This window comes from Furipterus horrens, unplaced genomic scaffold (genome assembly GCF_987537825.1).
Source record: "Furipterus horrens unplaced genomic scaffold, mFurHor1.1.pri manual_scaffold_10, whole genome shotgun sequence".
Lineage (NCBI taxonomy): Eukaryota > Metazoa > Chordata > Mammalia > Chiroptera > Furipteridae > Furipterus > Furipterus horrens.
In genome coordinates, this window is record NW_028327180.1 from 33915709 (window position 1) to 33931355 (window position 15647).

At 39.2% G+C, this 15647-nt stretch overlaps 1 protein-coding gene across 1 annotated transcript in view; it reads left to right on the plus strand.

The window, feature by feature from the left end:
- Window positions 1-15647, plus strand: part of PINX1 (PIN2 (TERF1) interacting telomerase inhibitor 1) — a 236594-nt gene that overhangs the window by 167528 nt on the left and 53419 nt on the right. Inside the window, exon 6 of the mRNA XM_090290168.1 lies at window positions 3780-3875. Within this exon, the coding sequence (XP_090146294.1) occupies window positions 3780-3875 (96 nt within the window). The remainder of the gene's footprint in view (window positions 1-3779; window positions 3876-15647) is intronic.

Here is a 15647-nt window from a genome sequence, read left to right on the forward strand (position 1 = left end):
AATTTCATTTTTTTAAAAATTATTTTATCTCAGTTACTCTCTACCAAACTGAACTTGGCTCTTTGGTGGACTCGTGATTTTAGGAAATGTCTCTTCCATCAGATATTTTGTTCCTTATGATTTTGAATATTTTTGGATGTAAACGGGGATGCTGGAACCTGTCATCCACAGAGGTGTGGTTCAAGATGGGGATCTTCAAGTTTCTTGCTCACATGTTCTCTAAGGGAATTTTGAAAAGCTATATGCCCTGCCTCACATTTTTATATCAGCATCTATAATGTTTTTAATCACAGCTTTAAATAGTTACAAAGTACTATAATTTCTGGCCTGCTGGGAAATGTTAGCATGTTGAAATAAAACCATTACATTAGTCCTAAATATATGCAGTAGATAAATACCAGCGCAATTTGATACCCACTGTCATCTATTTAGTATACAAACAAGTCCTGTAGTAGTTGGAAATATATTTCATAGTTCTTTTTCCTCTGAAATAATATGTTGATTGTGTATACCCCATAGTATTTTATGTTAATATATTTTTTGCTTAAACTTTAAAAAATTCATCACCCTATCATATTTCCCTGCCACATATCACATACAAATACATTTTTGGTTTATTTCTAATAACCTCAAGGCTTTAAGTGGAAATATTTTCCTTTGGTTTAAGTGATTTTAATTAGTAGGTTACAGTTACTAAAACCAGAAAATACATGATCAGTTCTGATCAACAATTGTGATGACAGTAAAGTCCTTTTGGAAGTGTCTCTCTCAGTGAGCTGGTGGTGTGAGGAGGGGCTGCTTCCACTGCTCTGAGAGGGCGCTTCTCTGACACCAGTGCTTGGGCTTGTTCCTGTTTCTCCTTGGTAGGAGGAGAGCCATGCCTTCCCTTTGCCACGTGGGTGGAGGATACGTGGGAGAGGTGGGGAAGGAGAGCCAGGAGAGTGCATGTGGATAAGTGGATAGACAGTCCCTCAGGTCTGTCCTCGCTCAAATGTGCTTTGGGAAGCCTGAGTACCAGGTGATTCTTACCGTGAGAGAGCAGCTCTGTCAGGGGCAGTGTAGTGGTTAAGAATGCACACTCTCACCTCACTCATATCACAGCCCCCTCCTCGATGTGCCTTTTCTAACCCATCTATGCTTCAGTGTCCTTCTGTGAATAATCCTAGCAGCTACCTAACAGGATGGTTGTAAAAAGAAATACGAAAATACATAGAGAGCTCTCAGTCTAGTGCCTAATACTTCATAAGCCTTCAGTTGATAATAGCTACGTTAAGCTGATAACTTGCTAGGGTATTTATGTCTGGGACATCAACGTTGAGAATGTTATATGCCGTATGAAGTGTTTGGCCACAAAAAGAGGAGAAAAATTTACTTGTGGTCAGACTTTTTAAAAATCACAAGCTAGCCCTGGCTAGTGTGGCTCCAGTGGTTGGAGCATTGTCCCCAGACTAAAGAGTCGCAGGTGTGATTTCCAGACAGGGCATACACCCAGGGTGCAGGTTCAAGTCCTGGTTGGGCACGTTTGAGAGGCAACTAATTGATGTTTCTCTCCTTCTCTCCCTCCTTCCCTCCTTCCCTCCTTCCGCCTGTCTCTAAAATCAATAAGCATGTCCTTGGGTGAAGTGCTTTTTTTTTTTTTTAAATCACAAGCTATTCTTGGGAAGTGACTGCAGAAGAGAGTGTTTCAGGTGGTTGATATATTGGGTTGGCCAAAAAGTCTGTATGGTTTTTTCCATAAAATAAAAGACACATTTTTCATTTTCACCAGTAACTTTATTGATTTGGACATTCTGAGTATGTCTGCTCTCTCCCGCTATTGGCTTCTAGTGGGTAGAGGCCAGGGGTGCTGCTAAACATCTTCCAATGCTAAGACAGCATCACAGCAAAGAGTTACTTGGCCAAAATGTCAATAGTGCCAAGAAACTTTACAAATCACTTTTGACACGTTTGATCAGTCACAGCACTTTCTCCATATATTGCACAACTCTTTCTTTGTGCTTCAATTGCACTTTTACCTTTCTTGAAATAATGAAGCATTACTATGCCAAAAATGTTGCGTATTTTCTTCCACAAAAATTCACCAATTTTGATAAGTTTTTGTTAAAATACAGGCTAATATGACAGCTGTCATGATACAATCTAACAAAATTGTTTCAAATGAAGTTAAAGACAGCTAAGCATTACTAGAGCCATCATATGGAAAAAAACTAAACGAACTTTCTGGCCAACCCAATAATTAACCCACATGAGGCATTGTCTGAAAGCTTGACACATCTATCTTTATGTTGTTAGAGCCTTACTCTGTAATATATACTTTGCTTTTGAAATGATCAATTCCTGGGAGGGATTATAGTTATTAATATGTTGTTCAATGGACATGAGCTTGTTTTGCTCCATTATTAAGGCAAAAATGCCCTTTTTTTCCCCCTTGTGTCAGACTTCATATTTTTATTTCCTTTTGACATAACTATAGGAAAATTCAGTCTCTTTTCTACCTATGATGTTCTGTTTCTGTTACTCTGCTACCGGAACTTGACAAATAAATAGGTAAAACTGAGGGAATACATGCAGGCAGCTTGTTGCTATCCTGTAAGTGACTCTAACCTCGAATCTAGTTCCTCTGGTATTTCAACCAAGGGACTACTTTATGGCTCACATTTTCCTTTTTTGTCAAGGAAATAATCACGTGAGTTTGTTCCTCAGTGATTTCTTTTTGTTGTTTTTACCCTTAAAGATGAGCCTCCAGTAAAACCTGGTGTTTGAGGCAGTAGCTCAGTGCCAGCTCTGCCTCTTCACACTCTACCTGGTTATCATCTTTGATCTGTTTTTTTATTATCATTAACCTGTCTCACCTTTATTTACTTTCTTAAAGTAACTTTTTATTTTGAAATACTTAAAGACTTATAGGAAGTTGCAAAAATAGTTCTATAAAGAGCCCTGAGGACCATTATCTAGTTTCCCCCATTGGTGTCATCTGATAGAGCTGTAGCTTAAAATCAAAAACAGGTAATCAACACTGCTGTCAACTGTTTACACTAGACCAACAGATCTTATTCAGTTTTCACCATTTTTAAAGCCTCATTTGTGTGCGTGTCTGTGTGTGTGTGTGTGTCTATGCAGTTTTGTCGCATGTGTACGTTCATATAAGCACTGCCACAGGTGTTTCATCACCACAGAAAAGCTGCTGCTTTGTACTCATGCCCCCATTCCAGCCCTTTAACCTTCAACACCCCACTTCCATCTTTGTCCCCTGGAGACCATTCAGTAGTTCACCTTCTCTATAGTTTTGCCATTTCAAGAAAGTTATGTGAACTGAATCATGCAGTATGTAGGTTGACCTTTTTCATTAAGCATAATGCCCTTGAGGTCCATCCAGGATGTCACATGTGTCAATAGCTTATTGCTCTTTCTTGTGGAGTAGTGTTCCAAAATAAGGATGCACCAGAATTTGCTCAGCCATTCACCATTGAAGGAATCTTGGGTTATTTCCAGTATTTTCCTATTACAAATAAGGCTGTTATGTATATTGGTATGTAGATTTTTGTGTGAACATAACTTTTAATTTCTCTTCCTCGAAGATTGTATACATTTCTGGAAAATAGCCTTGCCTGATTTGTAGGACACAGTTTAAGAAGAATATTTCTAATCATTTGGTTAGAGTTCAATAATAATTGATAGGGTTCCCAAAGATTTTATTTAAATAAGATCATGTCACTGTAAGAGAATAAAGGGGAATGGATTACAGAGAGTTTAATGTAATGCTGCTTTTTTTTTTTAAGACTCCTCTTCAGACAACAAGGAAAAGAAATCTTTCAGCCTTGAAGAAAAGTCCAAAACCTCCAAAAACCGTGTTCATTATAAGAAATTCACAAAAGGTAGAAATAAGCACTTTTTTAATGTGTTGTTGATACTTCTGTGTTCATACTGGGTTTCTTAAAGCATTTTTAGCTCTTGACCAGCATTACTTCTTGTTTTATGTTGAAAATGGGGAATTATGGGTGACCTAACTGGATAGGTCTAAAGCGGTTCCAAAGTTTCAATATTTATTGTTAATCTACTGGGGATCTTCTTAAGGTGCAGATTCAGATTCCCAAGCTCTGATGTGGAGCAAAGCTGAAAGCAGAAGTCAAGTTGCTATTTGGAGGAGAAAAGGGATTTTAAATGGCTAGGTCAGGAAATAATTCTAAGTGATTGTTCAACATTTTTAGTTATATTTTCTTGTTTTTCAGAGCTTAATGTTGGTGTTGAATAGCCCTTAAAAATTTTCAATTTAGAAAATTATGCTCTGTATTGAGATTTCCAGTATGAGAAATCTCACTCCCCAGTTGATTCTTATATTATTGCACACCATTTCTTTATTTCATGATTCCATAGTCATTGCGAAGATAGAATTAGAAAACATCTTTGAGAACTGGGTGGTAAATCCTATCTTCCTCGTTCACGGCCTCCCCACTGCCTTCCCAGTACTTGTAACCAATTGTGAGTGCAGTTGTCCTCTGTACCACTAGGTGGTGGTCTTGTATTGGCAAGAAACAATTGAACTTGAACTCCCCAACTCTCCAAATGTCTTCCCGTGGAACAGTATTATACATTGAGTGCATTTTCCAGACACGGAAGCCTATTTATTACATAATATACTTAAAGTATAAATACGGTGATAATTTATGTTATGATATATAGTCACCATTTGATGGTTCTATGGGACATTAGATATACATGCCCATCTCTTTGCTTTAGTCTTGTTGGCATGATTGGGAATTCTCAAACTCTTGGATTGCAGCAGGGGCTGAAATTCCTGCTACTTTAAACACTTAATGGTGGTTCTCACAGGGGTACAGGACCCCAAAGGTAGGCATGAGTTTGGTTTAAGTGAGAGCCCATGGCAGAGCTGAATGGAGTGGGAACTGAATAGCTTCGGGAATGTGCAAGGAGAGCCTGGTGCTTCCCTCTTGCCTGTCTCAGCAAGTGTGGTTTGTGTGGCTCCTCCTGTCTCCCTCTTTCTCTCAGGCTAGAACCTTCTTTGTCGTTTTTCTGAATGACTTCCGATCGGGCTTTCTCTCCACCTGCGACCTGCTGCAGAACAGAAGACAGCCCTTGTCGGCCCTCAGTCCTTCGAAGGGGAGCTGCGTGGTCACATCATACCCAAGACCTTAAACGTCCCTCCTTTTCTCGTTTAGATTCTCTAGAAGGAAAGAGAGAGAGCAAAAGGATACTGAGCAAGTTAGTGACATTAAGAGAGACCTATAACATTTGGGTGTTGTGCCATCCTTTTAGGCTTTCACTTTTGCAATTAAAACATTCTGATTTTCCTATAGTACCTGACTACATGCCTGAGTTCATCTGCAGCATTTCCTGCAGCCAGGATAAACCTCCAGTGGATGCTGGAAGTATCTGCTTCTGCACCCTGTCAGCTTGCTTGGTGTGTTGTGCCCCTCTTTTTTCTCTTTTACAGGGAGGTGTGCTTATTAACTGGTATCCAGGGAAGAGAGTTCCAGATACATTGTGGGAAAGGGAGCAGAGAAGATTGAGTGAGAAAACAGAGGAAATGCAGGTTGGGGATAAGTGGAAAAGATGGGAAAAGGAGGCAGAAATCCAAGAGGTGAAGAAAAGAATTATCATCCATCTTAACAATCTACAGGGAGAGATTACTTTAAAGTTCTTTAATTGACTAAAAGCAATTTTTCTTTTACAGAGCCACTGTTTTCTCTGTATGTGAATGGTAAACTGTTTCCTCTAAGGTACACTGTCTTAGCTCATAGGAAACCTGGGTGCTGGCCTTCACTCCCTTAGACAAATTACTTAACCACCTCTCTTCTTTCAGACTCAGTTTCCTCTCTTATAAAGTGAGGAAATATTTTTAAGACATTATTGAGTTCTAAAATAGGTTCTGTTTTATTACATCAGAAATGACCCCGTTATATGGAACTTTTGGTTGTTCAGCATAATGGATAATAAGGATTTTAGCCTGTGGGTAGGCTCATAATGAAAGTAACTAATTCACTTATTAGATGAGGATGATTCACACTGTAATTTCATCTTTGGTCCCCAAAATTAAAACATGGGAAGATGGCATTTTATATAACTCACTAGGAAGAGTGAAGATAAAAATTTTATTTTAGTGAGATAGCATTGTAAAATTTGCTACTCCCTAAATATTGACTATCATTTTAGTTCTGATACATAATTATTCCCTTCTCTAGTCCAAAATTTATAATTTTAATTTGAAATAATTTATTAAAAAATTTTTTTAAAGACTTTATTAATTTATTTTTAGAGAGAAGAAAAGGAGAGAAACATTGATGTGCAAAAGATACATCAATCAGTTGTCTCTCCCACGCCCCCAACTGGGGACCTGACTTGCAACCCAGACATGTGCCCTGACTGGGAATTGAACCAGCGACCCTTTGGTTCAGAAGCTGAAGCTCAGTCCACTGAGCCACACCTGCCAGGATTATTAGATAATTTTAAAAGTTAATTTCATCCATATTTGTTTAAAAGTCTGACTTCACTTGGTTTCTTTTAATTCGAAAATTGTTTGGCAGTGCCATATCTGCAGAGAGGAAACAATAAGGAAAATAATCAATTTCTACAAAATTATTTTCTATTTATGGTGAGAAATTGTTGAGAACATTGCTCCTCGCCCCACCCCCACCAGTTGTGCAGTGGTGGATAAAAAGTTGCTTAACCTACAGTTGTGCAACTTCATCACAGTAATTTACTCACACTTCTTATCCCTGTGACAATTTGCAGTATTTTGCTTCTTAAACAAGGAAACTGCATGCACAATGCATGTCCTCGTAGTGGGCTTGCTAGTCTGGAAACACAGACTGTACTGATCTGTCATGGTTAACTCCTCCCCACAGCTGGACTCTGCTGGTGATGGGCATTAAGTTTCCTCCTCTGATTCTATTGACATTTAAACATAAAATGGCCCCATTGCAGGCTTTTAAAAACCTCTATCTTCTTAGTATTTCACCTTCTACGCTGATTCTTTCCCATTTCCTGGTTTTCTGCCATTACCCTTGCAGTGATGTTCCCATAAACTTCTGTCCCAGGCTTATCAGCCCCATGTGTTTTCATTTTTAAAAAAATCAAAATATAATATTGTTTGTTTTATCTTTCTTGATTTGGGAATGCAAATGAATTTTCTAAGCAAGTGAAGCTACCTATATACGCTTTAACTTTTTATTATAATAAACATATTTCTCAGACCTACATTTCTTGCTCTTGTCCCTTTACTCTGAGTAGAAAAACTCAGTTTTTTTTGAGCCTCAGTTATAATACAGTGCTATAATACAATTTTCTCTTTAGAACTTGTTGGGTCTATATGACTTTTGTCCTTAAACTAAAAGGCATTAAATCTCTGTGACTCTTAAATTCTTATATTTATTTTTCTTAGTTTCCTTTGCTTCCCATGTGGACTTCTTGGTATTGTACAGGTGTCTCTGCCTATAGCAGTAACATTCCTCCCAGTTTTCTTCTCTGGTAGACTGGAAAGCCTGATACTCATGATTGTTAGAAAAATAGCTAAAATGATAGTTAAGTGGTTTTTTATCTGCTCATCCTGGTTCTTGAAATGTTATAGCCAATTGAAGATTAATAGATACTTGAACCAAATCCAGACAGATAACATATTTCCTAGTCTGTTCAATTTTTTTGATTGCCATTTTCTCTAAGATCTAATTTTATCAGCAGTATTTGCTGTGATTTGAATATCATTCGGAACTGAGGCCAATAAGCTTTTAAATTCTTTTTTAATATCTATATTTTATTTAAAAGTGCCCTGAGGGTTTGCCTACTTCCCCCCACTGCAACCAATTTTATTCCCCACGTTTCCGGCTTATTTTCTGAGTTCCTCTCTGGGATATGCTTCATTTTGTTCTTAAGTTGCTTTGCTTTGGGATGCTTTGTCTGGGTTCTACTTAATAATCAGTTAGCACCTGGAAGCCTTCATTTCTACCTCCGGGAGAAAGGAGAGAGCAGCGTAGAACCACAGAGGAGCATGTCCTTCCTGATAGGAACAAGTCATGCCCATGAGACTGTTGAAACTGCCACCTATGAAACTGTTTTTGGCACCTGGCTTTGCACCAGATTGAAGGGTGTTTTGTTTTTTAATTTCATTGAGTCACTGAGCAATATCATATTTGAATGCCCCGGTGATAGTCAGTGACCTAGAACCTTTTGGGTCATGACAGTCCTTTGCCAAGTCAGTTTTGCTACCGGAAACCAAGAACTGAGTCTGTGACAGTGGAACTCAGGCTTCCAACTCAAAAGAAAGATTCCTGCGTCTAACCCAGAGCCTTGCTCACCCTGAACCTGGAGATGTTAAGTGTCGTAGTTACGTTTTACAAGGAATTTACTATGAAGTTGACAAATGGGAGTAGATTTGGTCCACTGCTCACAGAGTATTTTTGGTAGAAGTGGAAATTCCAAAGAAGTGAATTTTAAATTACTTGGTTTGTGAGTTTGAAATTAACTTAAAAGAGTTTAATGTTTTTAATAAGAATCATGGGTCTTTTGGCCATTGCTTTTGTGAGAAGCCATTTAATTTCCTGCTCTTATCATGTACCCTATTATTTAAAGCTGACACAGTAAACTCTTTCACCCAAATCCAGTACTTTTTATTTGCATTTATTCTTTTGAAATGTCATTTATTCAATTAATTATTGAGCTCCTGTGTGTCAAATTCAGTATGTTCTCATTCACGTGTTTATGTGGGGTTTTGAAACTCCATATCTAGCAGTGTTTTCTAATCTGCATTTCATAATCCTAGGTAGCTCTTGTCTCCTTGAAATAAATAAGATCTGTTTTATAAATGGGGAAGCCAGAGACGCAGAAATTATACCTTGAAGGCATACCAGTAGTAGAGCTAGCGTTAGAATTATTTTCCTCTCAGTTTACATATTCTTGGTTGTTTCTGCCATTAAGAGACTGTCAGTGGATCTGGATCTCAAACACTTATTTGATTTTTAAGTGGTTTTAAAATTTAAATTTATTAAAGAATTTTTATCTGTGCAGTGGAGACAAAAATCAATAGTTTACAAAATTGTTTCTTTTTTTCAAAACTTACTTTGCTTTTGAGTTTCATAGCTTATATTTGTGCCCTGTATTTTATAATAGAAAGATTGGTATTACTAAAAGGCATCATATTGTTTTTCTAGGGAAGGACCTGTCATCTCGGAGCAAAACAGATCTTGACTGCATTTTTGGGAAAAGACAGAGTAAGAAAACTCCCAAGGTATTAAGCCACATCTAGCTAATATGTCCTGTTTCCACAGTTTGATTTTTAGCTGTGTATAGAACTGTTTATTATGAGTAGTAGTTTTCAGACAAAGTTACCAAAAAAACTTTTAGAGGCTTCTTAAAATGTGATCCTCTTGTTACAGAGTGAAAGGGGGCTCTTTCACGTGGCGCCTGGGTGTAAAACCCAACAACTGGTGTTGAGGAAAACAGGTCTTTATTTACAATATTCCAACCTGGGGAAGGTAGTAAGCACTTCAGCTCAGAGCCCTGTTCTCCCATGGGACCCAGCACTTCCCTGGCTCCCCAAAAGGCTAGAAGCCAAAAACAAGCCCAGAAGTTCCTCATCCCTTATCTATCAGCTCTCTCCTTCAGGATCTGGAGTACAATGTCATCAGCCTCCTTATAAAAGTCCAGGAAAACATATGCTGTGTTGCACTGGATCACGCATGGTTCTCTCCCTGCCCTTTCAAAGCTGCATGGATCTCCTCTTCTACCTCCTTGCAAACAGCATGGTTCTCTCTCTCTCACTCCCCCCCAAAAAGGCTGCTGCCTTAATTTTAAATCCCTGACCATGGCCTGTGACGCAGTGGGCGGGGTATCCAGTTCTGACCATTCACAGAACCTTGCACAGGCCCCTATGCTCTTTCCTTACCATTCCATAGTCAAAACCCCTCCCATCTCCCCAGGTTTTGGAAGAACCAAATCTATTTGCATAACTAAGGCACTAGCTATGAGCCATAGATATGCAAAGGCATCTTGAAAGCTGCCCCCTTCCCCATCCTCCAACCACAGGCTCTGGGGAATCCTGGGGACCCCACTCTCTAACACTCTTAATTGTTGGAAGATAATATGTTCTATAAGGAATCTTTAAAAAAGATGTGTGCTCTCTGGGTTTTGTTGTATGAGGACTAGACTCACCTTGAGCATGAATCCTATGGCTGATTATTCAAGGGGCAAGTATCTCTCCCATCTCAGGGGAGGGAGGTTACATGTAACAGTTCTGTTGGCTCTGCCCAGACTGCATCACTCTGTTTGGAATATGGCTTGGGGAGGAGAATATCATAAGTATCTCCAGTTCTGGTCTATTCCATCTTAAAAACATTTTGAAGCAGTATTGAGTCAGCGTTGAGAATCAGGAAGGGATTCTCACGTGTGGTATTTCTTCCATTGCATGATACTGTTTGTTTCAGAACTGGAAGATGAGGATAGGGTGGCTAAACTACACCCTAAATGAGATGAATTCATAATTCACAATCCTAATGAATAAATTGGGCTGTGCAATATAGTACAACCTTTTTTTTTGGTGCCAGTTCCAGTGCTAAGAGACAGCCCTGGATATAGTTTGGATGTCAATATTAGATTTTTTAAAACATGGATTTTTAGAGAGAATGGAATCAACATATTTAAAATTGATGTTGTCTGGGAAAATCAGGACTATATGGCTGCTGCAGCTATTACTCAGCTAATCTGATATGTCATAGTTAGGTTGCTATATTGGCTCCTCACCAAGGCACTTGGTGACTATAGAACAAAAAAGACTTGTTTCGTTTATTCCTTGTATTTCTCCAGACAGTAGCTATTTGTTACTTAATATTATTTTCAAAGACTCTGGAATGACCTGTTACTAGAAATTTTATTTGGCAATTACCTTTGTAGGTTGGGAATACATTTTTGGTCTTTTAGCACTTTTGTGACCCTGTGCCTTTAGCAATAGCAGTGGGGTCAGAGGAAGCAGGCCCAGAAGGGAAACCTAGGCCTGCTGGCTTGCCGAGGGGCGGTGCCTGTAGGCCTGCTGAGTCATGTAAAGACAGGTGGTCATTAGCGAGGAGGCACTCTGGTACCAGGTCATACTGATGCTTCATTCTCAAGAGGCTGCAGGAAGGAGCCACGGTCATCAGATAGCCCTGTGTCTGGTCCCACTGCTACCCCCCGGTGGTTACCGTCTGACCTGGATTAAGGCCCCTACTCACTGAGGACTTCTATCTGCCTTGTCCCAGCCTTCTTCCGCTCAAGCCCTCCTCTGACCATCTCAGTAACTTCAGAATCCCCAGGGAAGCTGTCACCTCTGCTGTGCCCAACAGCCCCACCCATGGCCACCTCCCACACCTTTGCAATAGCCCCCGCCCCTCCCCGAGCACTGATGCTAACCTCTCATTCCCTCTCTCTCAGACCAGTGTCCTCCTGCGCTGGCTTTTCCACATCCTTGCATGCTTGGAGCCCTTGATCCTCCCTTTTCTCCTTGCTGCCAACGCCTACTGCCCTAACCCTCCTCCTCTCCAGCACTCTCTTTGAAATTGTACAGTTGAACAGGTCAGGGAAGGAGATATTATTTATGAGCTTCTGGTAGAACTTGAAAAGAACTGATGTGGTAAGCACAAGGAAGCGTTTCGTTACAGGAGACTGGAGGGTTCTACCCCTGGACAGACATCTGCTTGAGGACTTATTGGTGTTTGGTGCCACGAGGTTCTCTACACTATTTGGTGGTGTCGTCATCTGTGATTATGTTAAAGTGAGCCTGTATTTGAGGAGCTTCAGAAACAGTTGCCTACTACTAGCCCAGGGAAAACCTATTTTCATGCAGTTGATGTAGACAAGACACACCTTGATATAATAAAACTGTGTTTTGTGCAAGATTTACATCCAGGTACATCTCAGTCTTTCATCTAGTTTAATTTTTTTTTTTTCTGATGAGGCATTTAAAATCCGAATGATTTGGTGGGGTGGATTTATGTCATGGAGCAGCTCCTGACCTTAGCAGTGGCTCTCAACACGTGCACTCAGATCACCTAAGGATCTTTTAAAAAAAAAATGCTAATGCCAGGGTTCCACCCCAGACCAAGCAAATCCAGATCTTGAGTTACAGTCATGAATAAGTATTTTTTTTAAAGAAGAAGAAAAATTTAATTAAAAAAAAGCCTACCCAGACGATTGAGGTGATGATTCTAGTGTGTAATAAAGAGTAAAGATTGAAAACCCTGATATGTTACTATATAAGGTGGGGCAAAAGTAGTCTTACAGTTGTTTGTATGGAAACTACTACAATGATTAATAAACAATAACACAAGAACAAACTGTTTTGCATATTCACAATTGTAAACTTCCTTTGCCTCAACCTGTATGTGTAGTGTCTGGCTTTAGGGTCACAACTGTTGCCTAGAACAGGGCTTCTCCCATCTTTAATATGTACATAGTCATCAGGGGATTTTGTAAAACTGCACCTTTTGGTTCACAAGAGTGGGGTGTGAGCTCCCAGGTGACGATGATGAAGCTGCTGGTGGCGGTCGTGCTGTGTTGCACGCACCATGCTGAGTGGGGGGATCGAAGCGGTAGTTTACATTTGACACACACCTGTGTATATATATAGGATGGAATGTAGTTCAGTGTCATTACACTTTCAGATACCAAATAAAGTCTTTCTGCAGAGTCACTTTTAAATTTAAATTTTACATATACAAGGATTTTCATATATAGAGTGTGTTTTTATTGAGGCACACCTGAATAAACTGTTGCTAAGAAACCTGACCTGTTAGTTACAACAGCCCTTATAGCCAAGGGCAGGAGGCCTTTGATCAGATGTGTTTGGAAATACAACCTCTTTTGGCTCCTGTTTGCAGTTGGAAAGAATATTGCTTTGTTTTTACTCCCTTGACCCCCATAGCAACATTGGCCTGAATTTATATTTGGCATTGCCAAGGCAAAGGTGCTGCTGGAGGTCAGATACCTGGAGAACCCCAGAAACCATGGCACTATTGAATGTTAAAGCAGTAAGACTTCTCTGGGTGCTCTGGGTAAGGTGCTGATGTTGATGTTGTCATTGCATCTAGATTTAAAGAACATTGGACATTGACCACGCCTCGTTTGGGGCAACATGTCTCTCACAGTAACTGATTTCTACAACCCCTGACTGTTATAATAATAGAAATTACAACTTTATTAATTATCTGTGTGTCAGATATTGTGCTAGACACTTAGAATAGTATCTTATTTAATCCTGATAACAATTCTGTGGAGTAGGCATGATTAGCACCTTTTTAGCAATGAACTCCCAAGTGGCACAAATGGGATTTAAATCCAACTCTCTCTGACCTTAAGTCAGTGTCCTTTCCCTTTACCACAATCCTGCCCATGTCAATTAATTATTTTTACATTAAAAAATAATCTACATTTAAATGATTGTAGTTCTGCTTTAGATTTTGTCAGCCATAAGTAGTTGATATTTTATTATAACTTTGTGGGAAAATGATTGGCTGTTATTCTCATTTTGCTGAAAATAATGTTTGACTTTTAAAGCCTCTCCTTTGCCTTCAGTCAGAGTTGCACAGTTAAGGGATTGGAAGCATATACAAAGGCCTGGGCCAGCACTGGGAACGACCTTCCTTTGTTATTGGAGCTGTAGGCTGAATTCAGAAAGAGCTAGCCTGAGTTTCTGGAGCTTAGATACTTGTGCATTTTCTGGTCTCTCAAATGAATGATCTGAATATTTTTTATTCAAAAAGCCATCAGCATTCCTTGATTAATAATAGTCATGAAGGGTTTTTTTTTTTACTTTTTATTTTGAAATAACCGTAGACACACGGGAAGTCGCAAAGACAGTTCAGAGGGTCTCTGTGTGCCCCTCACCGAGTTATTCCAGTGGTTACACAGCACTGATGAAAACCAGGAAACTCGCAGTGGCACAAGCTTTGTGTAGTCCTGTGCCACTGTATCACACTTGTGAGAGCAGACTTCTCCCACCACAGGGATCTCCCTCATGCTACCCCCAATTCACTTACACCCCTTCCACCACCATCCCTAATCCCAGCAACCACTGCTGCCAATGGAATTGTCTCATTTGAAATAGAATATATGTGAACAGTCTGATCTCTCTCAATTTGATGATGAGTCTGCTCATATCAATAATGATCAATACCTATGTTTTAAGGGCTGATTGTAGTTTCCATGACCTACCTCCCATTCTTATTCATGCTAGATTTTATGTCTTCTGTCTGATGGATCTTTAGAGAAAGCCTTGTAGAAATCAGATCGTTTGATGTCTTTAAGAAGTCCAAACCTATTGATTAGGTCATTCAGTTTAGTAATTTTAGAAATGTATCAAACTGCAAACTGATACTATGTGACAGTTTTGTCGTCTGTAATGCATCTGTATAGGAGAGCTTCTTGGGCAGTACCTTGGGGTACACCCACTATGGTGAGGTTGGGAACTCCTTTAATTTGCATGTGAAATTTTCGTGTTGACATGTGGGCATGTATGTATGTAAAGCTCAGTGCTTTTAGCAGATTTTCAAAGGAGTTCTTGATACAAAAAGGGGCTTTAAAATCCAGGACTATGCATAAAAATCTCTTCCTAGTAAAAAAAAAAATCACTTCAAGATGAAAATGTTCTGTGGGAGGGTAATAGGATTGAGCCTTGTATTGTGCAGTAGAACAAACTGTGCCAAGCCACGAATCTCATTTCTTATTTTCTGTATAATATATAGAAATAAAAAGGAAATAACATCAAAACAAAATAATCCAAGCTAAATCTAAGAGGTCTAGGACACATTTATGAAACTTAAATTACACTTTCTAGCCTCTCTCTGACCTTTCTATGTCTAATGGAGAACTGCATCCACTGTACTTTTTTTTTACATGTGGACTTTTTCATCTGTCACATGCACTGCACAGTGAACTACTCAAAGAGAGAGGATTTATGTTGTACTCATTTCTGGGTCTCCAGCATGTGATAAATTCAGTGCTTGGTACATTTCAGTAAATTAAAATCTCACTGTTTTCTATTTTTTTAAAATGGACTTAATTTTTACTTATGGTTTGTGTAGTTTCAAAGTTGAAACTTGCAATATTTTTTCCTTTTGAAGTATTTTGACCAATAACTAACTCCCTTCTCTGAGAATAGGAAATATTCATCAATTAATTTCCAATCCCATGCCAAGCATAACCCCACTGGTGGGCATAGTAGATTTTTGAGAGGATTACTGAATGAATGTGTGTGATGTCATTTTGTGTTTTTAAAAATCAATCCCATTTGCCAGAAATGAGCTTTTAGACAGTGCATTTCTCTCTGGAATAGTTTTTTACAGGCTTGACCAGTTTCCATTGCCTATCTCTTCGGGGACTATGCCTGACTTGACTGGCGCTTAGTGTCCCCTTAAGCCAGGCGGAGATCTGGGCACAGTCTCCCTAGCCGAAACTGGCTATCCAGAGCGACTTGCTTAAACAATGAAAGGTCATCACAAACTATCAATTACTCCAAACACTTGTAATAAACTCTTCAGCGTGAGAATGACTGGTTATATATTTCTGTACATTTTAAATTTTCAAGTCCTTCTTTTCCCCACCATCTTTGTACTATATTAATTAGAAGACAATAACTCTGGATGTGAGTGCACTTTAAATTAGAGATGTAT